The sequence below is a fragment of the Sciurus vulgaris genome (genome assembly GCF_902686455.1).
Source record: "Sciurus vulgaris genome assembly, chromosome: X".
Classification (NCBI taxonomy): domain Eukaryota; kingdom Metazoa; phylum Chordata; class Mammalia; order Rodentia; family Sciuridae; genus Sciurus; species Sciurus vulgaris.
In genome coordinates this window covers 123,546,159-123,571,245 of record NC_136471.1, presented here as the reverse complement: position 1 = coordinate 123,571,245, position 25,087 = coordinate 123,546,159, and the positions used below count along the sequence as shown (strand labels likewise).

At 40.2% G+C, this 25,087-nt stretch overlaps 1 protein-coding gene across 5 annotated transcripts in view; it reads right to left on the bottom strand.

The window, feature by feature from the left end:
- The window catches only part of PHKA2 (phosphorylase kinase regulatory subunit alpha 2), a 73,452-nt gene extending 50,621 nt beyond the window's left edge, over window positions 1–22,831 (bottom strand). For 2 of the 5 annotated variants that reach the window (XM_079125071.1, XM_079125073.1), the window contains exons 1-3: window positions 22,189–22,817; window positions 3,572–3,730; window positions 218–265 (exon numbers count right to left, since the gene is read on the bottom strand). In XM_079125071.1, coding sequence (XP_078981197.1) covers window positions 218–265; window positions 3,572–3,730; window positions 22,189–22,266 — 285 coding nt within the window. In that variant the 5' untranslated portion in view covers window positions 22,267–22,817. Of the gene's footprint in view, window positions 1–217; window positions 266–3,571; window positions 3,731–22,188 lie in introns of all 5 variants that reach the window. The other 3 variants (XR_013761289.1, XM_079125072.1, XM_079125074.1) reach the window with 3 other exon arrangements.
- Window positions 22,832–25,087: the final 2,256 nt, after the last annotated feature.

Sequence of the window (25,087 nt, the reverse complement as noted above, 5' to 3'; positions counted from 1 at the left end):
GATTCTCAGAAACGTGTTCTGTGAGACCATGGTTTTGCAGTATAATAAAATTATTGAAGATAATTTTAAAAAGAGAAAGTAAGAGAAATATTTTAAATTTCTCTTCTTCTTGAGAAGAAAAGTTCAAAGCATACCAAGTAAGTTAATTGTCACAATTAAAAATGACACAAAATGCCTACTCAGATGCTTTGTGAGCACATCTGCACATCCCACCTACCTGTCTCATCATGCACTGGAGTAGACCTCGCATTAGCTTCACCACGTTCTGTGGAAATAAAAGTGTTGTCAGTAACCAGGCCTGGCTTCCTTGCTTCTGGAAAACCACCTCCTTGCCTCCCATGTGGCTGGTAAGCCAGTGCTGCCCAGCGACTTCCCTGAAAAGGCATACACACATATGAGTATTCCGACTGGTCACACTACTGCCATTTCTCTATCACAAAGAAAAAATAATTCTGACAAAGTGACCTATCTCAAATAAAAGAGTTGGATCAGATGGAATCTTCCAGCTGTTCAATTCAGTGACTCTTCAATGACATTTTAGAAACTGAATTTTTATAACTCTGGTGCCTGGGAGTTTTATGTCACATTTGTCAGTAATTTATTTTTGTTATATTAAAGATAAATTAAGTCTACCATGCCTGTTCAAAAATAATGATATTTCGCCAAAAGAACCATTTGTGACACCATTACTGGACTATTGAGTAAAGTTCTTACAAAATTTGAGTGGTAGCCAATGTTTCTTAATGCTGTATTGCCACAATTGCGATTATCATCATTATAAATAATAATAGTAATGCTACGTTAATCAGTTAGACACTACATCCAGGCATTGTTTAAAACACTTTATTTAGATTATCTTGAATTCTTGCCCCAGCCTTATGAGGTGGGTAGCATTATGACCCCACTTTATAGAAGAGGGGCCTGAGGCCAAGAGAGCTGATGTAATATTGTTCAAGTCTTCCAGCTGGCAAGGGGTAGAGAGCAAGGACAGAGCTCAGGCATTCAGAAGCCAGAGTTTGAGCTCTTATCCAGTACATTATGTTGCCTCCCATCTTCTCCACAATTCAGCCCATTTAAAGACTAGTCTGTTCAATCCCCAGTACTAAAAAAAAAAAAAAAAAAAAAAAAAAACTAGTCAGAACATGGTCTGCTAAGAACACTATACAACTACTTCATGAGTGGCTGGGCAGCGGGTATTTTGTAGGCCAAAGTAGCCTAAAGGAAAGATGTTTTCCACTCAGGGGCATGAAAATATCCTCTCTTACAGAACGTATATGATTTGCAGGGGGAAGATATAGTGAAAGGGTCCAAAAGTTCATTGTCAATAAACTTCTGCCTCTAAATCCTAGGATTCTAGAATATAATCTTAATTTGTATTGTGAACTCTATTGAGGCATAAAATGTTATCTCATAATTATGAGGTAAAATTAGCAGTATTATAATTAACATTTCCTACAGTGTATATAGAATAAACATTTATCAACTGACTCTCCCACCCCCATAAAGAAAAGTTATTTTCCATTAGGCAGAGGCACAGTGGTTCCGAACTGGGAGTGATAACTGCCATCTCCCAGGAAGTAGGAAAGTATCTAGAAATGTGAGGCAGAGATATTTTAATCATCATGACAAAGGTGGGGGATGCTGGCATTTAGTGAGTAGGGACCAGAGTCCCTAAATGTCCCACAATGCATGAGACACTCACACAATGAAACCAAAATGCAGTAGTGTCCCTGTTGAGTATCACTGGAAGATCACTGTGTTCTTTTCTATAATCAAGGGAGATGTCATTAACCACATTCATCAAATAGTAAAAGACTTTAACTGTTTGTGTCTCTCTATTGTTAGTCAAGGAGCAACAAATCCAGTAAACCTTAACCCAGTCCAGGTAGGAGAGGGAGAGAGTGTGTGTGTGTGTGTGTTTGTGTATGGGGGGAGGGGGACGGAGGGAGGGAGGAGAAGGGAAGAGAGGAGGGGGGATTGGCTACTGCTTTAATTTGGTTTTGTCTCAAAGGGTGACAGGAGATTTGTAAGACATTCACATCAAATTGTTCTATTAATAAATGAATGATTCACTTATGTAAATCTCATCCTTCTTTTTGGAGGACCATTCAAAGATTGCTGTATCCAAATTTTAAAACTTGCCTTACCCCCAAAATTGAGTGATTTCATCACCTTACACTCAGCATGTCTGACCAAATATAAGCCTTGCTCCCACGGATAAGCTTCCTTTCTTAGTTTCCCCAGGGCTCTCAAAGCTTCCCTCATGCTGCCTGCCACTCGTGTCCACTTTGGTTGCTATAAACAAGCACCCACTGGGCTGGAAGAATTCTTTCCAGACCTGACAATCCACTGGCTGTGAGGGTCATCCAGAAATGTATGAATTAAAGACAAATCCTAGGACTGGGGATGAAGCTCAGTGGTATAGTGTGTGCTTAGCATGTACAAAGGTTCAACCCCCATGTACATGTACAAAAGTATCTTTATAAAGATAAATTCTACCAAGCGTGGTGCGCATACCTGTAATCCCAGTGGCTTTGGGAAGCTGAGGCAGGAGGATTACAAGTTCAAAACCAGCCTCAGCAACTTCGCGAGGCACTAAGCATCTCAGTGAGACCCTGTCTCTAAATAAAATACAAAATAGGGCTGGGGATGTGGCTCAGTGGCCAAGTGTCCCTGAGCCATTCAATCTTGGGTATCAAAAAAAAAAAAAAAAAAAAAAAACACACAAAAATAAATAAATAAAGAAATAAATCCCAAAGGCTCTCATGCTTAAAGAATTACACTTTTATATTTCAATGCTCCTTACCTCAATGTTATCAAAATATTTGGAAAATACCTCATATGCTCAAGGACAGAATATTTTCTTCCAAACTCCCTGATGGCAAATCTTTGCTTTGGTGAGTATTTTGGGTTCTGATTTTGGAAAACAAAAAAGGGACTTCATTGTGCTGTACGGTGAATAACAGGCACAAAAATTGTATAATACCAATTTGGTGTGAAAATAAAGGGTGACCATGAATAAATAACTGCTTTCCTGGAGTGACTCAAACTAGAAAGTTAATTTTAAGGTTAAGGGAAGTTTCAAAAATGTTTTAAACAGTGGCAATAATGTTTGGATAAATATTTTTTCAATGTGGCTACCCTGAAGAGTATACACTTTGGAATGTGTAGCTCTGATGTGCTGACTTTTTGGAAATAATCACATTTAGTTTATAATGATGTCTTATATATAAATATGTATAAAATTGATAAAATGTGTGAGAGACATATAACTAATTAGGCAAATCAACACTCTGGGGTTAGAAATTTGAATGCTTTCATTTCCTACCTGGTGTGATTTTTGATGTTGTCATTATTTTATGGAGAGGAAAAAAATATTTCAAACAGAAAGACAAATGTGAGGTAGAGACCATCTAAATGCCTCTCCAAAATACTGTATAGCAGAAATGGAAGAGAGACCTGCACAACTGTTCTGCACAACTGTTCTGCACACACAGCTAATTCCTCCTTGGTTTTCTAGTTCAAGTAAAAGATGCTGAACAGCCAAGAGATGACTGTCAGTCACCATTACCTGTTCCAACTCATAGGCCTTGGCCTTGTCCTCATCCCGGTCGGCATTCTTGCGGTAGGCCATGCCCAGTCCCCACACAGCCAGGATGCTATAGATGTTGTCCCGCACCCAGGCATCCTTCTGCTCATGGCTGGCTGACAGCAGCCCTGTGACAGGATTCTATTAAAGAAAAGACACAGAATGACTGCAACTCCCTTCACATAGCTCCCAGGTAACAAATGCTCACCCAGGAAAACACACAAGGACAGGGACGAGGAATAGAGAGACAAGAGTTCCAGTTCCTGCTCCATCAGTAAAAGTGTGATCTTGAGTGTTAAGTTGGATCATTTCTCTGTGCCTCAGTTTCCTCACCCGTATAACCAGGTGATGAGACTAGAAAATGTCTAAGGAATCTTCTAACTCTTATGTTCTTTTTTCATTTTCAGATCAGACTACACTGTTGTGAGTGACAAAACAGAAGAAAGAACAAACAGAAAAAGGCTGCAAGGCTTTACGAATCTGTGCATTGTGTGCTTTAGGTCTTCTCTGGCCTTCAACCTTCCATATTGGTTGGTAAAGAACTGAAGTTGGGAGCAAGAGACCTGGATGCAGGGCCCCACTCCACTTCCTAGCTATGTGTTCCAGGGAAGTCACATTTCCCCTCTGGATCTTAGCTGTCTTGCCTGCAATTCAGACACTTCATGGGCCTAAAGAAAGGGTGCTAAGCAGGAGGAATATGTGGGAGTCCTATTTAGCTGTGATGTCATTGTTATTTAAAAAGGCAGGAGAGTCACTAAAAAAACAGACCTTCATATAAAAAATTGCACAGAAATGTTCATAGCAGCATTATTCATAAACATCAAAAAGTGGGGCTGGGAAGTGAAAACAAGCCAAATACCCATCAACTGAAAAATGGATAAACAAAATGTAGTCTCTACAATGAAGTATTTGTCAGCAAAAAGGAATTACTAATACATGCTGCAACACAGATGAACCTTGAAAACATAATGCTAAGTGAAGGAAGCCAGTCACAAAAGGTTACTTATTGAGTGATTCCATTTATATGAGAAGTCCAGAATACACAAATCTATACAGGTAGAAAGTTCATTGGTGGCCTAGAGCTGGAGTAGAGGTGAAGTGGGGGAATGAGTGGCTGCTAATAGGCTTTTTCCTTCTCTTTTAAGAGGTGATGAAAATTCTCTAAAATTGATCATGGTGATGGATGCACAATTCTGTGAATACACTACAAATCATTCAATTGTACCTTTGAAACAGGTTAATTGTGTGGTAAGTAAATTGTATCTCAATAAAGTTATTATTTTTTAAGCACCAGTCCTAATAAACTCTGAGCCCAGAAATGCAATGGATAAGATAGAAAATGAGTCACATAAAGTCTCTGTTGGCTTTTCCCAAAAACATAGAAATACGTATCTAATAAAATGCATCATAAGAATCAGAAACCTGCCAGCTTAAAAAAAATTAATCAGGCTGGGGTGTAGCTCAGGGGTAGGGTACCTTCCTGGCATGCATGTAGTCCTGGATTCTATCCCCAGCACCACAGAACAAAACAAAAACAACAAAAAATTATTCAATAAGGGACTGTATTATTTACAAGATGTCTCATGAAAAACTGTTGGGTACTTTTAAAGTGACGGTGCTGAGATTATTGAATTTAAAAAAAAAGGTATCATTTCACATGGTCCCACCTATTAAATATTTGAATTTCTCCTTTTATGAATCTATGCCTTCTACAAAAATATCTAAAACTGAACTGATACTACCCTCAGGGGCAATAGCATTCTGTGTATTGACATAGTTATCCAGCCAATAACTATGAATCAATGATATTAAAGTCAATCAGAACTGAAGTCTAGGATGGCTCAAAGTACAAGTCTTATTCCAATAGTAGATTACTGATTCTTTTTTTTTAATCACTATTCACCAACAATAGATAACATATGTATCTTTATCTGTTCTGACACCTATTGGGTAAGCCTGGGACAGGAAATCATTAGGAGATCCACAGGAAGAACTCAACCCCCTCCAGTGTCTCCACCAACCATGAGTCCACTGAGATAAACAACCTTCAGATGACACAGCAGTGACCATTTACACATAGTGCCAAGTGTGGTTTGGATTATGAAATGTCACCGTCCTATTAACTGAAAGTCTTCTCTTTTATTCTTTAGTTTGGGCTTAACTGTTGGAGTGGATTACTTCATTCCCACTCAAGACTAAACTGTCTATCTTCCCTCATTCAATTACTGAGAAGCAGTCTGGGTGTTTCAGGGGATCCCCACATTCAAAACTATGCATCCAGAAGTCATGTAAAAGTGGGGCGTTATTGCACTCAGCAAAAGGAGTATTTACGACTTGCTTCTCTCTTTAAATCTATAAAACATGATGCATTGTGTTGCAAGAAGATATGGGTGGTTCTATTTTGATATGATTCATAAAAACTGAAATGGCCACAGACTTGCAGATACTCTGTCACTCCCAGTCGGCTGTCCCTTTCAAAAAAGAGAACTCAATGGTTTTGTCTTTGCATCCCTCCCTTACTTGGAGATGGGTTGTGCTGCATCACTTGAACTCTCACTGATTCTTGTGAACCACCCAAACAGGTCCATGGTGTTAGAGCTCTGGGGTCTTTGGTTTCCATTAGACATGTCAATGGAGGGGGAAACAAAAGGCTGAACTCTGGCAAATGCAGACCACAGGAAGAAGGTGGGGAGATTTGTCCAGTCAAAGCGTATGATTTCAGATATGATCATATTAACCACCTGCTGCTTTCTGATCTTTAAAAGTATTATTTAGTTATATCTGTTAAAATATTATTTTTAAATATAACACTGTTGGACTGTGTAACTATAATCATATAGATGAATCTTTTTCAGTTTTTTTCCTGCTCTTTTTTGCTTGCCCTCCTCCTTTTACATCAGCAATCCCATAAACACTGTTCATGTAACAACCTTGTATATATTTCTCCATCTGTTTCTCTATGTTGTGAAAATCAGATATTATATATTAAATCAGACATTTAAATAATATATATACATGCACATGCTTATGTACAAACTTCTCTATGTGCAAGGGCTTTTGTGGTTTTTTTTTTGTGGAGGGGGGGTGTCACTGTTTTTAATGAATGGGATCTTAGGATTACTGCTTATCTGGCATCTCTCATTCAACAGAACCTTATGAGATCCCTTAAGCCCTCTGGTCTAACTCAAACTCATCAGCTTTATAGGCTCCATAATATTCCATGTGGATGCACATAATAATGCATCCAGTCATCCACCCTTGTGATGGGTATTCATTTATTTTCCAGAGTTTTAATTTATTTTTTGCCACTACAAAAATACTGTAATAAATGTCATTATAACATAAGCTCTTTTCAACAGTGCTTTAATTTGTATGAAATAGAATCCCAAAAATGGGGATCGCTAGATTCACAGGCTATATGCATATGCACTTCCAGTTTAAATATATATCCCTGATCCTTGTCAGGAAGTTATCAGTATTTAAAATTTTTATCAGTCTTATGGGTGTAAAATGACAAATCGTAACTGTTTTTTTAATTGTTTCCCTAACTGCCAGTGAATTTAAGCATATATATATATATATATATATATATATATATATATATATTCTTTTTGGGGGAAGAGGGCACTGGATTTTCTGTTCTGTGAGCTAATTTTTAGTTTTTTTTTTTAAATCAGGTATACTATTTCACCATTTCTATCTACAAAGAATGACAACCTTCCAAGTATCATGTTTAAGAGCACAAGCTTTGGAATCGGACTGTTCAAAGCTCTACCACAACACAGTTGACACCTTGTCAAATGACTTTAGCATTCCCATCTGTAAAATGAGGATTTATACCATAGGGTGGTTTGTGAAGATTAAATGAGTTAGTGTGTATGAAGCATTTTGGACTGTGTCTGATACACACGTAAGTGATCAATAACTGCAAGTTATATTTAATATTATTGATTATTTGAACAGCTTTCATTATACTATTTCTTTCTTGCATAATTATAATAATTTCAGGAAATCAGATGAAGATACATGGCTAGGGGAAGACTCTGAAAGGAAGTCCAAATTCATTTTTATTAGGAAAAACTAAGTCTGGGTGCCCTCTTTCATCTTTACCATAAATTTGGCCAGTGGTGATATTTTATCCCACTGATATTTTTGAAACAAAATTCCTGGCAACTCTGCACCCTCTCCCCACCCAGCTCTTGCTTTTCCTCTTCAAGTTTAGCCCTGATTTGTGTTCACTCATATAAATCTTCTGTTTTGCTTTACTAAACTCACTGCACTTTGCCAAAAAAAAAAAAAAAAAAAAAAAAAAAGACTAAAAATCAGTGGCAAATTTTGTAAGAGTATCTACTCTTTCAATCAATGACTTTTCCTGAGGTGACCAGGTATGGGGTCATGGAGGAGGAGGATGGGGCAGATCTCAAGAAATGGCAACTACAAGGATATCTAAGATAATAAAGAGCAATTATCACAATACAGTCTTAGTGGAGATAGCACAGCCCTGCACTTAGACTCAGAGCCCTGCTGCAGACTGACCTGACAATGATGGCCTTAAACTCTAGAAGCAGCTGAGGCAGATGAGCCTCCTACAGATTGTGTTTCATTGAGGATAAGGGCCAGCAGCTGTGTGGAGTGTCCTTTGACTCAAGTCATTTATTTGCCTCTCTTTCCTTCTCTATCTCTTCTCAGTTTCTAATCTAGGGAAAGTGCCCATATTGGCCCCTGTCTGTGAGAACAAAAAGCAGGGCCTGAAAGCCTAGAATGGATTGGGTCCAGGCTTTGGCCTCTGTGCCCTGGTAACAAATAACACTAAAATCTCAGTGGCTTTTTACAAGAAATGTTTATTTCTCATCCAAGCCTGTGTGCATATCTGGTCAGCTGTGATTCTGCTCTGTGTTATTATCCCTCTAGCAACCAGGCTACAGGAAGAGCCTGTTTCTAAAACACTGCTCACCTCGTAGCAGAGGGAAAGAAAGACAGCTAACTAAGAGAGGAGTTTGCCATGAAGACATAATAATCCTAAATGTGTATGAATCTAACAAGAAGTAAAAGAATAGAACATAGATGGATGAAACAGAACCGAGTCCAGAAACAGATTTATACAAATATGGTAAACTAATTCTTAACAAAGTTCTGAAGACAATCCAAGGGAAAGACAAAAGCCTTTTTAACAGATAGTGTTGGGATAACTGGACATACATACACAAGAAAATAAACCTGATTATATTCCACACTTGTAGACTAGTGTGCAGAATATTTAACCATACTGAATCTTCTGATCCATGAACATATCTTTCTGGTACAATCTAAAGCATTATTCCTATGCCATAAGCTTTCCATGGGTAAAATCTTTTCTTCTTTTTGTTTACCACTCTAATCTAAGTCCTGGCCTACTTAAGTATTGAATAAATAAATGAACAAATGTATAATAAAGCTTACATTTTTTTCTGATTTATAGCATGAAATACCTTTTCAAAAATACTTAAAAGGGCATATATATGTATTATTCATAGCTCATAGAAATAATTTGCCATGTAAGAAAGCTTGTTTTATTATTCTTCTTCTGTTCATTCTTTTTCCAGGAAACCCCGAAGAAGCAAATCAGATATGCATAGCATGAACCTTGGAAATGATTCAAGGCAAAATCTTATTTCTGCTTTAAAAGTAGAAAAGTGGGGGATGGGGATGTAGCTCCATTGTACAGTGCTTGCCTGGTATATGTGAGACCCTGAGTTCAATTTCCAGCACTGCAAATAATAATAATAAATAAATGAGAAAAATGGGGAAACAGTGGAGCTGCTTCAAACAGGAAATGGTTTATTTCTCAACTCAGAGATAGATGAAATAGAAAACAGAAACCTCACAGGACAGAGGTGAAAGTTAAGGAGACAAAATTAGGGCAATAAATTTCAGTGGGTGTGGGGGTACAGTGGTAGAGGGTGACCAGAGAAGACCAGTACATAACCCCCTAGGGTGGTGTATGCATACTTTAAAAACACATTCAACATTATAATTTTCTACTTGTAAAAATGAAAACAAAGAGCTCAAGTCTTCATTATACAAGCTTGAGAAACAATCTTACACAATTTTCTTGGCTGGTGGCAATTCAAAGATGATTGTCAAAGTAAGAGTTTAACAACAGTAGATAGCAGAGATGCTCAAATGGTGACATGCTCTGCTCCTAGGAGGGTATGTGCAAGTGGGGGAGGGCTGGGTCAGGGCTGTGGTGTGGATGCTGAGCCAATACTGGAGCAGCAGAACACATAGGAACTGGGATGACAGAAACAAACTAGAAGGAATTCAACAAGGATTTATTTATTGGGCTCACATGTTTAATAAATGTTTGCTGAACTAATTTTATTAGCCATCACTCCCACACTTGAGTTGACTCAGCTCCCTCTATACACGCACCCCACCCCTGGGACCTTAACCAGTTTTTACACAGAGCCTCTTTTTTCCAACCCCCTTCCCCAGCCCAAAAGTCACCCTGTGACCCAGCTGCAGCCTGTTCCAACACTTGAAGTATAAGAAAATTCAATTGTATAACAGTGACTGAAATTTTTAATAGCTACCTACCACCAATAGTGCGAGTAGCACATATCACAGAGCAAAGGTTGTGTTAATAGAAGTAGAGGGGCCATGGGCGTAGGGCGGTGATGGAGGACTTGCTTAGCATGTGTGAGGTCCCGAGTTGGATCTCTAGCACCGCAAAAAAAAAAAAAGAGTGAAGTTTTCAGAACAAGAAGGGGTGGGAAGCCCCAATGAACTGCCAACCTGGCAGGGCAAATGTGGTGTAATTTGTCAAAGTTAAACACCATGTTTTCAAAGGGACATTTACATATATGCTGGGTACAGTGACACACATCTGTAAGCCCAGCAATTCTGGAGGCTGAGGCAAAGGATTCAAAGTTCAGGGGTAGCCTCAGCAACTTAGCAAGGCCCTAAGAAACTTGGTGAGACCCTGTGTCAAAACAAAATAATTTTATAAAGGGCTGAGGATGTGGCCCAGTGGTAAAGCACCCCTGGGTTCATTCACCACTTAAGCATACCCAAAGGAGGGTAATGAAGAGGCTCAAAGCCACATCTCATGGGAAGATGGATGTTTAGAGAAGGCTTAGGGGAGGGCCAATTAGCCACCTCAAGGAGATGAAAGGTTATCCTCCAAAAGAGGGATTTGATTTTTTCTGCTACTGATCTCTTTAGATCTCAACTCGTAAGAACGTCATGACATTTAGGACCATCCAAAGAGAACGGGCAGGGTTGTGGATGATGCGGGCTCTGTCTCTGGTATTCTCTGGGCAGAAGGATCCTGAGGTCCATCTCACATGGGAGGCATCATGGATAATGGTTAAGGGCATGGACCCAACTCTGAGGAAGGCACCTCTAGGTTCAAATCTCTGCTCTGTCACTTGATGGCTATGTGATATGCAAATTATTTAATTTCTCAATTTCCCTATTAAAAGGAGAATTCAAAGGTGATGGAGAATATGTATCTATTTAGACCCTTCACTGCACACCCCTTCATGGAAATGTTGTTACCTCTGCCTGTCCAGCACCTAATCGCCTGTTTTCTGGTAATTGCCTATAATTTTCCCTGCTTTGACTCAGTGTGGTTCTGGTGGGATTAGCCCATCACTGCCTATGCCTTGGCCCTGACCCCATCTGCAGAGAAGGATATGTGATTCAAGCCTGGGTAAGTTTGGGGATGGGCATACAATCCAAGCTAGACCAATTGACAGCCACTCAGTCGGGGTTTGTTCTTGAGCCACTAGAGACAAAGCTTGCTTTCTGAAAAGGCCACCACTCTGAAAGACTATAACCTGGACCTGTCAAGGTGCCACCTCTGCCACCACATAGGATGAGCCTGCTAGAGAATAAAGCCTACTCAAAGTCAGAGCCAAACAATGTAAAGAGACATAGTTTATCATTTGAGCTCCTGAATCCAGCCATTCCTGAGTCTAGAAAAATCTCAGACTTTTCAGGTGAGAAAGAAATTCTCTTTTGTGCTTAAAGGATATTTGAAGTGAGTTTCTGTCATTCGCAACTAAAAGAATCCTGACGAATATAACAATGAATGCTTATACATGGTGAACTAGATACCATAAAGACATTTACTTCATACTATTAATGTTGAGGCAAGATTGTCTCAATAATGCAAGGCGATGTAACTGCCTCAATGTCAATGCAAGGCAACGTGAAGGCAAAATATATAAATGCTTGATGGTAGCACCAAAGTATTTAACAGTTTTTAATTCAGTATATAGGGGTCTGAGATTAATGTTGTCATCTATGCAACCAGATATGGCACAGAGACTGCAAATTCCCTTTCCCAAACTTCTATCCCATGAGAAAACTGAAATAGCTCCTTACTGTTCTCCCTGACTCTACTACCAGTTCCTTCCAATCCAACCTCCACAAAGGTGGTCATAGAAAGATCTACAATCTTAAGACTTTACTGTCTGTTTTTATTTAGCTTTTTTGTCACTGTGACCAAACACCCAACAAGAACAAACTATAGGAAGAAAAGTTTATTTGGAGCTCAGTTTCAGAGGTCTCAGTCCATAGATGGCTGATTTCATTGCTCTGGGCCCAGTGTGAGACAGCACATCATGGGGGAAGGGTCCAGCAAAAGAAAACTGCTCAGCTCATGGTAGGGTAGGGAAACAGAAAGAGAGAGAAGGGACCACAGGGAAGATGTCCAGGGCACATCCCCAGTGACCCACCTCTTCCAGCTATGCCCCATCTGCCTATAGTTAGCCTAGTCAGACCTTTGAAACTAGGATGCACTAATTAGGTTTCAGTTCTCACAATCCAATAATTTTACCTCCAAACATTCTCGAATTAACACAGGAGGCTTTTGGGGGACACCTCATATCCAAACCATAGCACTGTTGTCAGTATTCTCTAATGCCTATCAGATAGAATCTAAATCACTTGAATGGTCTTCTGAGGCTCTGTGCTGGCTCTTCTCACATCCAGCCTAATCACCCAACACTCCCTCCTTAGCTCCCCAGAAAATCCAGCATTAGTGTTTCTTGTACTTTTGGGCCTATACACATGCTCATGCTCCCTCCTCTATGAAGCCTTCCCCAGGCCCCCAGACCACCAATTCCATGTCCTAAGCTGCAGGGCACAGAGTTCAGAGGCTTCAGATCAACCCTAACCCTTGTTCCCACTACTCTGAATTAAGAATCACTAAGTGTATGTCATCACCTTGTTTAGTTCCAAGGGAGGAAAGTACAGTTTAATTATCCAAATAAAACACTCAGAAGAGGCTAGGATAAATGTTGAAAATATATGATTACTTACCACCACCACCCATGTTGGTAAAGCGAAAAACAGAAGGTGAAAAATCCTATTATGAAAACTCCAAAGACTGTTTAAATTCACTTATCGTGCTAGAATTTTATTCTAGCAATCACATTTTAAAATATTTAAGTGGAGTGGGGAAGGGTAATGTTTTGAATGTAAGGTATATGTTAAAGTAGGAATTATAATAGTATTTAAAATGATTGCATATATTGATGAAGTAGCATATAACAGAATGGTCTATTTCTAAATGTATTTTTAAATGAATGCCCAGAAATAATATAGATTGTCTAGATTATCTCTGATTTTTGTGTGTTTGTGACCTTTCACATGACAGAAATAAATATACATTGATTAAAAATTTTTTAAAAAGTAAAAATTCATCAGTATCAGGACCAGTTAATGGTATATTCATGTAATATGATATAGCAGTCCAAAATACTGAAGCAGAGTTGTATATGCTAATATGAAATGCTTTAAAAGGTATACTGTTAAGTGAAAAACAAGATCATCGTGTACAGTTTTATTATTTTTATTTATATATTTCACAATAAAAAAAAGATTTAAAAGGAAAAAAAATCCACAATTGCATCTATAATTGACACTACCAATTGTATAACCCTCTCTTTTTACGTTAGTTTAAAAGATAAAGATTTTATCAAATTTGATCGGTAAGCTTCAGGTGGTTCAGATAATCACTTTAAAAATGCTCTGTTTTTATTATTAGTTCTTGGTGGTGCTGGGGATAGAACCCAGGGCCTTGCACATGGTAGGCAAGTGTTCTACCACTGAGCTACATCCCCAGGCCTGAAAATGGGAATTCTAATATGTAGAAGCCTCATGCTTTCCCTAAGGGGAATCACAGGGATGCAATTCTCCCTTTCCAATGATGTCTTTCTCTTGCTGTTCATTAGCTTTTCAGCCTTTAGTTTTACAAATAATGCATAAGCAGGAAGCTGTCCTGGGCCTAGGCATTTGCACCATGTGATCTGACTGAATGATGGCTATAGGGAAAGACACTGGGTCGGGAGCCAAGTATTGCAGGCATCCACTTCGTTTCAGATTCCAATGCTCATCTTATATTTTTACAAACTCACAGGAACTGCTCTGGACCCCTTAGCTACAATCAAATGACTTTACTAATGCTCTTAGGTGACTAATTCTTTGCTGTTCTCTTGCCAATTCCTGTAGTAAAAAGGGAGGATTACTGAGGCTTTAGTATTTAGTCTAGCATCATGGAAACTTGCAGAACACATTCAAAAACTTTCTCCTGAACAGGAGAACTGCAGATGTCACTCTTTGATACTGTCAATTATAAGAATGACGTTTATTCCATAAATTTCAGGTTTGGGTTTGGATTTGGAGCATGGAGACACCATATATTCCTCCACATCTGGGCTTCTGACCCAGACTCTCCAGATCTGCTGGGAATCTACACATAGGTTTTTGTGGGAAGGGGGGGGAGGTGAAGGTCCATGAGACTCCAGAAATTTCTGTTTGAGCATTTTTTCTCAGGAGAGGACAGTATATTCAACCTTTACCAAATACTTAAAAGGGTCTATAACCCACTTGATTAAGAATCATTTCTCTAGATGTGTCTTATGAGCACTAATTATGTTCTCCTTACCCTTTGTGAGACAGATGTGTTTACTTTATTAATTACTAGAGTCATATCTAAATATAAGTGACAAGCTGGGCATAGTACCATGTGCCTGTAGCTCCAGCTGCTTGAGAGGCCCAGGCAGGAGAATTGCTTGAGCCCAGGAATTTTGGGCAAACCTGGGCAACACAGCAAGACCCCATCTCTTTTAAAATAAATACTTAAAAAAAAATAAATACAGCTGGGTACAGTGGCGCACACCTGTAATTCCAGTAACTGAGGAGGCTAATGCAGGAGGATTCCAAATTCAAGGCCAGCCTTGTCAACTTAGCAAGACCCTGTCTCAAGATAAAAAATAAGAAAGGGGGTTGTGAGCTGGGGATGTAGCTCAGTGGTAAAGCATGCCTGGGTTCAATCCCAGTATCTAAATAAATAAGAACAATACGGCAGAACTAAATTTAGTAGAATATTTAAAGAAATAGCCTATTTAAATTTCACTGTTTTGACACACAAAAACAGTGCAACTTCATTTGCTATTCGCAGCAATCTAGTGTATTTAAAGTATTTATCTTCACGCCTTCTGCCTGGTCCCAATAAGACACGGTGCTTATGACACAGTTGTCAGCTCATGAGAAGGATAACCTCTCCCAGCTGGGATTCTTTATCTATAAAGGGGACTCAATCTGACTAACGGACCTTACAAAGCTTGAAACAATTCTAGATCTTTCCCCTGTATGGGTTATTTCACACCTTTACTTGTGAATGAAGGATTCAAGGCCTTTTCATTTGAATTACTCAAATGTTTTTATTGACACTAAACTATTTAAAGGTTGTCCTGGAAAAGGTACAGCAAAAGCCTTCCTCCTTGCCACACCCAAAAAGGGTTGAAGTAGAAGGTGGTAGAAGGCAGGACCCTGGATTGTACCAGGAAGGAGAAAATGTTTTCCATGGAACACTTCCTTTCTTGCATCCACACAGACCAGACAACCATCTGTCAGATGGTCCCTATGTGAGCTGGAACTAGTAATGTCACTTCTGCCCTTAGTGGACCTAGTGCTGCTCAGAATGCTGGAATGGGTAATGGGTCCCTGGAGAAGCCCATTTTGGCCACAGTAGGGAGAAACACTGGGAAGTGACTGAGAGGCTACAGGGAGAAGACAGGTGGAGAACCTAGTGCATGGGTAGAGACCAGCAAGTATGCTAACTTAGACAAGGGTGGTGGTGGCGGCAGAAAGGAACACAAGTAGCAGACCAATTTGAAAGAGGCTTAGGAGGCGAAATCAGCAGAGCTTGGTGATGAAGTGGATGCAGGTGGGAGAGGAACAAGAAGGAGCCAAACAGATTCTTGTGTTGTCAACTTGGGTGCCTGAATGGGTGGTGCTGCCCAAATATGGGGTAAAATGAGAAGTTGGGGGTAGCTTATCTCATAATCTCCTCCTGGTATTGCTATTAACAAAAGTAAATTTTCAAGTTAGTGGAGCCTGATGTTACCAGGACATCACTGATAGTGAGTGAGGGGACAGTGGAATGAGGGGTAGCTGACATGTGAGGCTGCAGCTGGGTGGCAGAGTCATGTAGGCCACAGGGAGAACTCTACTTTATTCTAGGAATGAAAACAGCCATGGGAAGGTTGCAAGCAGGACAGACTGTGGTGCCTGATGTAAGATCACTCACTGCTGTGAGCAGGAGAGAGCAGGGGATGAATTAGAAGGCCGGGGGCGGGGGTGGCGTGTGTCCATGCAAGATTTGATGGCAATGGACATAGATATCAGTGTGGGGAACTGAGATATATTTTGGTGATACATCATTCATTAGAAAATTCTCTCCATTCTAGGTGGGGAATAAGGGAACAAGAAGGAATCAGCCCAGCACCGTGGCACATGTCAGTGATCCCAACAACTCAGGAGGCTGAGGCAGGAGGGTCACAAGTTGGAGGCCAACTTTAGCAACTTAGTGAGACCCTGTCCCAAAAACAAGGCGGGGGGGGGGCGGTTAGCCTAGGGATGCAGCTCAGTGGTAGAGTGCCCCTGGGTTCAAGCTCAATACTGAAAAAAGAAAAAAAAAAAAACCATCAAAGCTGACTCCTAGATTACTCCCAGAGTATATCAATTAATTTAGACTTGATTAAAAAAAATCTCTCAGGGTTTCCCCTTCTCAGAATTAAGGCCAAATTCCTTAGCCTTCATTGGTGAATGAATAAATAAATCTCTAAATGTTCCTTGGCCCTTTTCTCTGAAACCATCTTAGACCAGGAATTTTTTGACTCATTCCATTTCTTTAATGGTTATAGGTTATATGGGATTTAACTTTTTCTTAACGTTGGTAACATATTTCTAGAAAACTGTCCATTTTTATTTTTAAATTTACTGCCAAAAACTATTCCTAGTGTTCTTCCATTTTCACTCTTAATAGTTTGTTTCTTCCCACCATCTTCCCTCTCATTAAACCTACCAGAAATTTGCCTACTTATTAGTCTTATAAAAAAAACAGTTTTTGGGTTTGTTGATCTTTTGTGTGTGTATGAGTGTGTGTGGTGCTGGGGACAGAAACCTAGGGCTCTACAACTGAGCTACATCTCCAGCCCTTCAAAAAAAGTTTCTTGCACACCTGTAATCCCAGAGGCTCAGGAGGCTGAGGCAGGAGGATCGTGAGTTCAAAGCCAGCCTCAGCAATTTAGGGAGCTCTAAGCAACTTAGCAAGACCCTGTCTCTAAATAACATACAAAGGTACTGGGAATGTGGCTCAGTGGTTAAGTACCCCTGGGCTCAATCCTCAGTTCAAAAAAATTTTTTTTCTTTTCCTACCGTTATTATTATTTCCTTCCTTCTATTTTCTTGGTCATACTCTGTTGCCCTTTTCTCAATCTTGAATTCATTTGTTTTTAAATCCTTCTTCTTTTCTGATATACATATAGGGATACAAATTTCAGGGGTTGGGGTTGTAGCTCAGTGGTAGAGCTCTTGCCTACCATGTGTGAGGCACTAGGTTCGATCCTCAGCACCATTTATAAATAATAAAAGTTCATCAACAATTAAAAAAATTTCACTTCAAACCCCACTTTAACTGTATCCTATAATTTCTTATTTGGAATGCTTTTGTTGTCATTCTAACTATTTCATAATTTGCATTATAATTTCTTTTTCAATCCATGACATACTTAATAAGTGGGCTTGCTAAGTTTCCAAGCACATTTGGGGGGCTTTAGCACTCATTTGCTGTTGCTCTCTCATTTTCTTACATCTTGGATAAATAAGGAAGTGTGCATACAGTTGATTCTTCAGTATTTTTGAGACTCTTAAAATAATCTAATTTGTCATCAATTTTTGAAAAATAATTTGCAAGGTTGAAACATAAGTATTTTCTATTGGCTGAGTGCAGAGTTCTATGTGTGTGTACTTTATCAAGTTTGTTTCTTATGGGGCAAAAATTGTCTATGTCCTCATTATTTCTCTGGTTGATTTATTAATATCTGAGAAATTTTTAAAACTCCCAGAATGACTATGAATGTCAGCTTCTCCTATAATTAGGTCAAGTTTTGTTTTATATACTTTGAATATTGTTGTTAGTATTTTGTGGATTTAAAATTGCTATTTTTTTTTTGCTGAATTATCCTTTTGTGATGTAGTAATATTCTTTATCCCTAATAATATATTTTTAAAAAATTTAAACTCTACTTTGTCTGTTATTAGTAGAATCACATCAACTTTTTTGGGTTAGGATTGGCCTTGTATAGCTTGTCCCTATAGATTACTTTCAACCTTTCAGTATTCTGTTTTAGTTTTGTCTCTTACAAATTACACATACCTTTCTAATTATTTAAAATAATTTCCATTATTTGGATAATTTAAGCATGTACATTTATTGTGATTACTAACATAGTTGGACTTACCTGCATCTACTTCTTCTGTCCTTTAGTTTTACCACACCTTCTTTTTCTTACTTCCTACCCTTCCCAATCACACTTTTCCTTACTTCTCTGAGAGATCATATTTTCTTTATTCCACTATTATTTTAAAAGTTATACGTTCAATTTATATTATTTTAATTGGTAATGCTTAGACATGATCTCTTAAGATATATAATAATATCTTTATTCTCTTTCCTAATGTGATAAAGGCCTTAGAATGCTTTAACTCCAGTCTCTTCTTATTCTTCTACTATATTATTATTTTCTAGTATTTATATCTTTTTTAACCCTACCCCAAACTAGTCTTTATTACTGTTACTATTTGTCCTATACCCCGTGCTTTATTTATTCCATTCTTCTCATTTTAAATTTCATTGTCATTAAATAGCAATATTTAGTTACTGACTTCAATTATATGCCTTATTATACCCAGTAATCTGCAGTTAGAGTGAATACTGCTTTAGTCATTACTTTTTCTTTCTGATTCGTATTCTCTCATCACTACTTCATATTTAACACTTTTATTAATGAGCCTTCAAACAGCTATCACCAAAGAAATGTATATAGTTTTTTTTATTTGAAGCAAAACAAATCTAGAATTTTATTCTTTTAAAAGTCAAACATTGGGGCTGGGGAGATAGCTCAGCTGGTAGAGTGCTTGCCTCACAAGCACAAGGCCCTGAGTTCGATCCCCAGTACCACACAAAAAAAAAAAAAAAAAAAAAGGTCAAACATTTTTTTTGGTAGTACTGGGCTTGAACCCAGGACCTTGCTCATGCCAGACAAACAGTACCACTGAGCTACATCCTCAGTCCATTTTATTGTATTTTTGAGAGAGGGTCTCCATAAATCATCCAGGTTTGCCTTGAACTTGGAATCCTCCTGCTTCATCCTCCCAAGTAGCTGGGATTACAGGTGCGTACTCCTGAGCCTAGTTTAAAGTCAACAAAGTTTTGAAGATACATCCTAGAATATACATTTATAAAATCAAACCTGCAAAAGGACTCTTTTATGGACATAGCTCTTTCCTTTTGTGCCTTAAAGATTCAAGTAGTATTTAGCAGCAGGCATATTTGGCAAAATATGAATAGAAAAACTTCTGCTCTTTCACAGATACAAGAAAAGGAATTATTTGACATGTTAGCTGATATGAACAAACTATTGACTCTAAAGAAAGAATAATGATTAGCTTGACATATTTATCTTGGAATGATTTCTAACCCGTGAACCCAATATAAATTGATCTCAATTTTAAAAGCAAATCAGAAACAGAGTTCAGAGCTTGTACCAACTGACACTGAAAAACATCTCAAACAGCTGCACATATGTACAGAAAATGAGGAAATTCAGCATAAAATTTAGAAACCTAGCTCATTCATTTTTTTTGGCAAAATATATATAACACAGGTGACCTGCCTAAGATGACTGAGAGATGATGAGACCCCAAATGGGTCAGGGTTCTACAACTTTTTTTCTAGTTGTTGGGGCAGGGTGGGGTTAGATGGGAAGGTGTGCAATTCTGTACCCATAGATTCATGGAATTTCCAAGCAGAACTGTGCTCAGAATATTCTTGTTAGTCAGAAGAGCTTGATAATCAGCCAGGAAAGGGAAAAGAGGGCAAATGTGAGGACCTCTCACCAACTTCCCCCAAAATAAATACAACTAAAGGCTCAGACAACCTTTTTTTAATCATTAAAATGTTGGGGAGGAAAGTCCAACCCTACAGATTTGCTTTAGATTTGAGTAGGTCTTTTGCTGCTAAGGGAGGACAAGCCTGGACCAAAAGCTGGGTCATTAGGATGGTTCAGAACCTGCAGGAAGTATTTTACCAAGGATTGAAGGGTACCTTTCATGCACCTGGACACTACATGATGCAAGGGAATGAGACTGGTAAGGTCTCTATACTTAGGATCTCACTGCATCAATAGGGACATTGAAGCAATTAGCAGCTGTGTCAAGGCCTTCAGATGAAGGAGCATCGTGGGTCAGAGTGGTTATGTGAGGACCACTTACTACTAATTTGTGGCCTATATCAAAGCCACAAACCCACCAAGAGCCCTCACTATCTACTGAATGCCCATAAGTTGCCAGGCAATATATGGGTACTAATTTTTTCTTTACAATAACTCAATGAAAGCAGGTGTTACTATCCACATTTTACAGATGGAGGGCATGGACTCAGAATGGATGAGTATACGTTACACATGTTGTTGAAGGCAGAGCTGGGGATTCAAACCAGCCTCATCCATTCTCCTACAGCCCCTCCCATCACAGAACTGAAGGGAAAGGCCTTTCAACTTGGATTTTTAAATATTTTATAGATGTAATTATATTCCAAGAAGAAAGGCAAAAAGTAACTTCCCTTTATCTGCTTACTCCTTCAGCTCTCAACTTGAAAAGTCATCTCTTGTAGGATTCCTCTCTTGCCCCACAAAACTGGATTAGGGGTCTTTCCACAAAGCTCTCCAAATAAAGTTCCAATCTTTCATATGCAAACTCAGAAGTCAATAAGCTCTGGAAATTTATTATTTTCTTAAGCTTACAGCAAGTTCATTTAGCAGCAAAAGATGACCTTTCAGTCTTTACTTATCTTTAAACTCCTTTCAGTCTTTACCTATCTTGCTCAGTGTGAATATTCATATCCTATTGTGGAAATAATAATAGAATACATGATTAAGAAGTGTTGTCCAGACTCCACTGCAGTTATTATAGAATATATAGGATACACATACTACCTTTCTAAATTCCAAACATTTGTCACCTGCAAATCACATCTAGCTTGAAGAGTTTCAAATAGGGGTTCTAGACCCTATGCAAAAATGTCACTGCTTTACGACCATTTATTCTGTTTTTGGAAGCCCAGCACTTTGTACAGTGCCTTGTATATAAGAAGTACACAATAAGTATTTCCTGAATGAGGGTCCAAGGCTGAGAAATTAGCCTTGGAAAAAAAGGTCAGTGGCTTGGGAGTAACCATGGCTCCCAACTTTCAGGCCTCACCCCTAACCACCAAATACCACTTCCTTCTTTGACTCTGAAGGCCCTAAAAATAGTTGCTGTTGATTGAGGGCAAGCAATATAGCTGCTGTCTTCACTAGGAATAAAAATAGTTCAGTGGTCTCACATTAAGGACCCACACATAACTTTAGTCCAGCAATACAAAGCATAGCTGTTGTTATTCATAATCAGACAATATGGGCAAGCTTCACAGGACCCCTTGAACTTGGGAGTAGAAGACCTGCCTTTGGGTTTGACACTCTCCGGGACTTGACCTTTCGGGTCTAGTAGTTTTCTTATCTATAAAGTAGCAACCAGAACAGGCCCTAGGGTCCCCCCCCCCCAACAAGTGGTCTCTAACAAGGTAACTCTTGGGAGGACCAGAGCTTCTTTACTCCAGTCTACAATCCAGAGTTCACCGTCTTTTCAGTGTGCTCTGTCCAATCTATATAAACCTCCTCTCATCTAATAGAAACAGTAAATTAAAAAAGAAAAAGTGGCATTTTGTACCCAGGGCACCGAGGGGACTCATTCTGTCTTCCATCCTAAACAATGGTCAAAGAATTCTGTAGAGTCGCCGCAGCAGCTATTGGGTCGGTCCCCTGACTAATAAGGACAATGGGGTGGAAACGGGGAGGTAATCACTGGCTAGCAAGTACTGGATTCAAATAGGAAACCTCTTAATTGCAAGCTCCAGATCACAGGAGTGGACAGAGGCCTGGGGAGGAGAATGAATGACAGCAGAGGGCAGTTCAGGGCGTTCCCTCCAGGTGGTCTCTGCTTACCTGGTAACACAGGATGGTTTGCTGCACCAGCCTCGCGTACCCGTCCAGGCGGACCCCGGAATTACTCCTGCTCCGCATCCCCCCGACGCTCACGAGCCGAGGCGCAGTACCTGCCGTGCCGCCAGGGCTGCGGACGCCGAGCGGGCCTGATCCCAGAACACACAGCTTCAGTCACTTCTCGGGATGGGGCCGGGCGGGAGGAGGCTGGGAGTTTTCAAAACGACACAACCAAAGTATGATTGGAAAGCAAGCCAACCAGAGTTTCTGCCGGCTGGGCGGCACGGGGGCGGAGACGGGGGCTGGCGTTATGGCGGCTCCGCCTTGATCAGGCCCGCCGCACTCCCGACGGCCGCTTGTTACAGGCGGCCACGGAAGAGAAGCCGGGAACTGAGCACCGGGCCTGAAGGGAAGGCGCCCCTGCTGAACCTCTTTTGTCTTCAGGCTGTCATGAGGAGGCCTCGGGGCGGGAGAAACAGGCCCGCGGGCAGCTGTTGCCAGGGGGCCCACCAGGGCCTGACTCAGCCCCGCCCCCGGCCCCGCCCCCGTCGCAGAGCGGAACCAACCAAGTCGCGGCGTGAGGGGAGGGAACAGGGGATGGCCCAAGGCGGAGAACCCGGCTCTGGAGGTGAACCAAGTCCTCTCCTTGAGCCCCTTCCTTCCCCGGCCGGCCGCCAACCTCAGCCGAGGCAGGAGAAACAGGCCCTTCGGCCACCGCCACCGGTTTGTCCTGGGCCCACCTCCGGGATCCGCCCCCGCCGCGGAGCCCGGCCTGAGGGACACTGGTGAGGGGGCCGCAGGCTCCGCCCCCAACCCGGCCCCTCCACGGAGTCTCAATCCAAGGGGGAATGAAAAGGGGAAGGCCTGCGGGATCCCGGTAGAACTTGGCTTCTGAAGGGCGACGAGTCTGCTTCTCCGGGCGGCGGTGACTAGGGCCCCGGCGCGGTTGCCAACACAGTCCAAGGCAGGAGAGAGAGCCTGGGCCACAGCGGCCGCCTGAGCGTTTCTCCGTGGTCGGAGATGGTAGCCCTGTCCCTATCTTCTTCGCGGGATGGAATCCAAGGAGTGGAACCCAGCCTGGAAGGGAAAGGGGGAGGCCAGAACCTTCCCCCTAGCTACATCCCCGGAATCCCTGCCCTAGCCACTTGGACGCCATTCCCTGGGGTAGGGTCACAGTTCATCTCTTCAACCAAGAACTAACAACTTGAAACTTGTTCTTGATTAGTTTCTTGTGGCTGCTAATTACCTAAAGTCCACAGTCTTTGGCCCAGTATTGATTATCCACCCAAATCTGGGCCACATATGAATTCCACTGGATTGCTAAAACTAAAGTAATCATTGCTTCCGCAAGCTCTTCAATAGAGCATTTAGTGTATTGATCCATTCGGCCCTTCCTCCTCCTACACCCTGGGAAGCCTATCTTTGCCTTAAGGGCTAGCTCAGCTCCTTCCTCCTATTAACCCTCCCCATTCTCTTAATTCTTTTAGCGATTTCTTTAGTAAGAGTTGAGGACTTGGAGTCAGTTCAGATTCCAGCTCTGCTATGTGTGAGTGTTATGACCTTTGGCAAGCTGTTTTAGCTGTGTGAACCTCAATGTTCTCATCTGTAAAGGGGAATATTACTACTTACCTCACAGTGTGACTGAAAATCCAGCCCATTTAGCACAAGCCTGGCTCAGAAAAACCCATTGTAAAAAATAAAATAAAATAAATCAGAGCTGAGGATGTAGCTCAGTTGGAAAGAGTGCTTGCCTCGCAGGCACTAGGCCCTGGGTTCAATCCCCAGCACCATAATGTATTGCCTTTGTATGTTTTCAAGTGTGGAAGAGGCCTGCTTTCCTAACTGGGTTATAAAGTATTCACTGAAACAGTCTGATATCAAGCTGGACATGGTGGTGCAGAGTTGTTACCCTAGAGACTCAGGAGGCTGAGGCAGGAGGATCGTGGGTTCAAAAGCAGCCTCAGCAAATTAGCAAAGCTCTAAGCAACTTAGTAAGACCCTGTCTCAAAATAAAAGAAAAAAATAAAAAATAAAGGGCTGGGGGTGTGGCTCAGTGGTAAAGCACCCCGGGTTCAATCCCTGATACCAAAAAAAAAAAAAAAAAAAAAAAAGAAAAGAAAAGAAAAAATGAAAGTCTATCTCTTACCATGTCTAGTACAGTGTTGGGCATGTGATTGGAGCTCAATTAATATTGACAATGAAGAATGAATGAATGAATGAAAATCAATCCTACTCAGTGGGGTCCCCCTATGTTTGGTTATCCAAGTTCATATCAGATATTTCAGAACAAATCTATAGCTCTACTCTGTCACTCAACTAAAGCATTCAACCAGCCACTCATACTTTCTTTTTAAATATCAGCTCTTAAGTTATGCAGCAACATATGTAGGTATGCAGAATTTGCTATGGTCTAAAAGGTAAATAACACTAGACATTAAATTAAAATTAAATCCCTTTTGGAAACTTAATATGTACTCTTATTAGAATTTTCATGTATTCTTCTGTAACAAAAGTTTCTTCTTTTTATTATGACTTTTGTTCACATTGGGTGCTTCTTAGGAATCCATTTTACAGATCAGGGTCCAAGGTGGAAACTAATGTTCAGATCTTTGATTATAAAGAAAAGCACTCACTTCATCTTTGACCCAGAGAGGTTCAATTCTGAATCAATTTGCTAAAAATAATTAATGTTTCAAATTTTGTTATTTCTACAACAATTTAGTTGACTGGGGATCATTTTGTTTCTCATCACAGTACTTCAAAGAATGTCGAATTTGTGCTCCAACTTCCTGTAACTAGTTTGAGACTAAGAGACGAGGAGAGGAAGTCCCAGGGAGTATAAGATTCCTTCAAGTGAGGTACATATTTATTAAATATATTTAAAAGAATATACCCTGGGGCT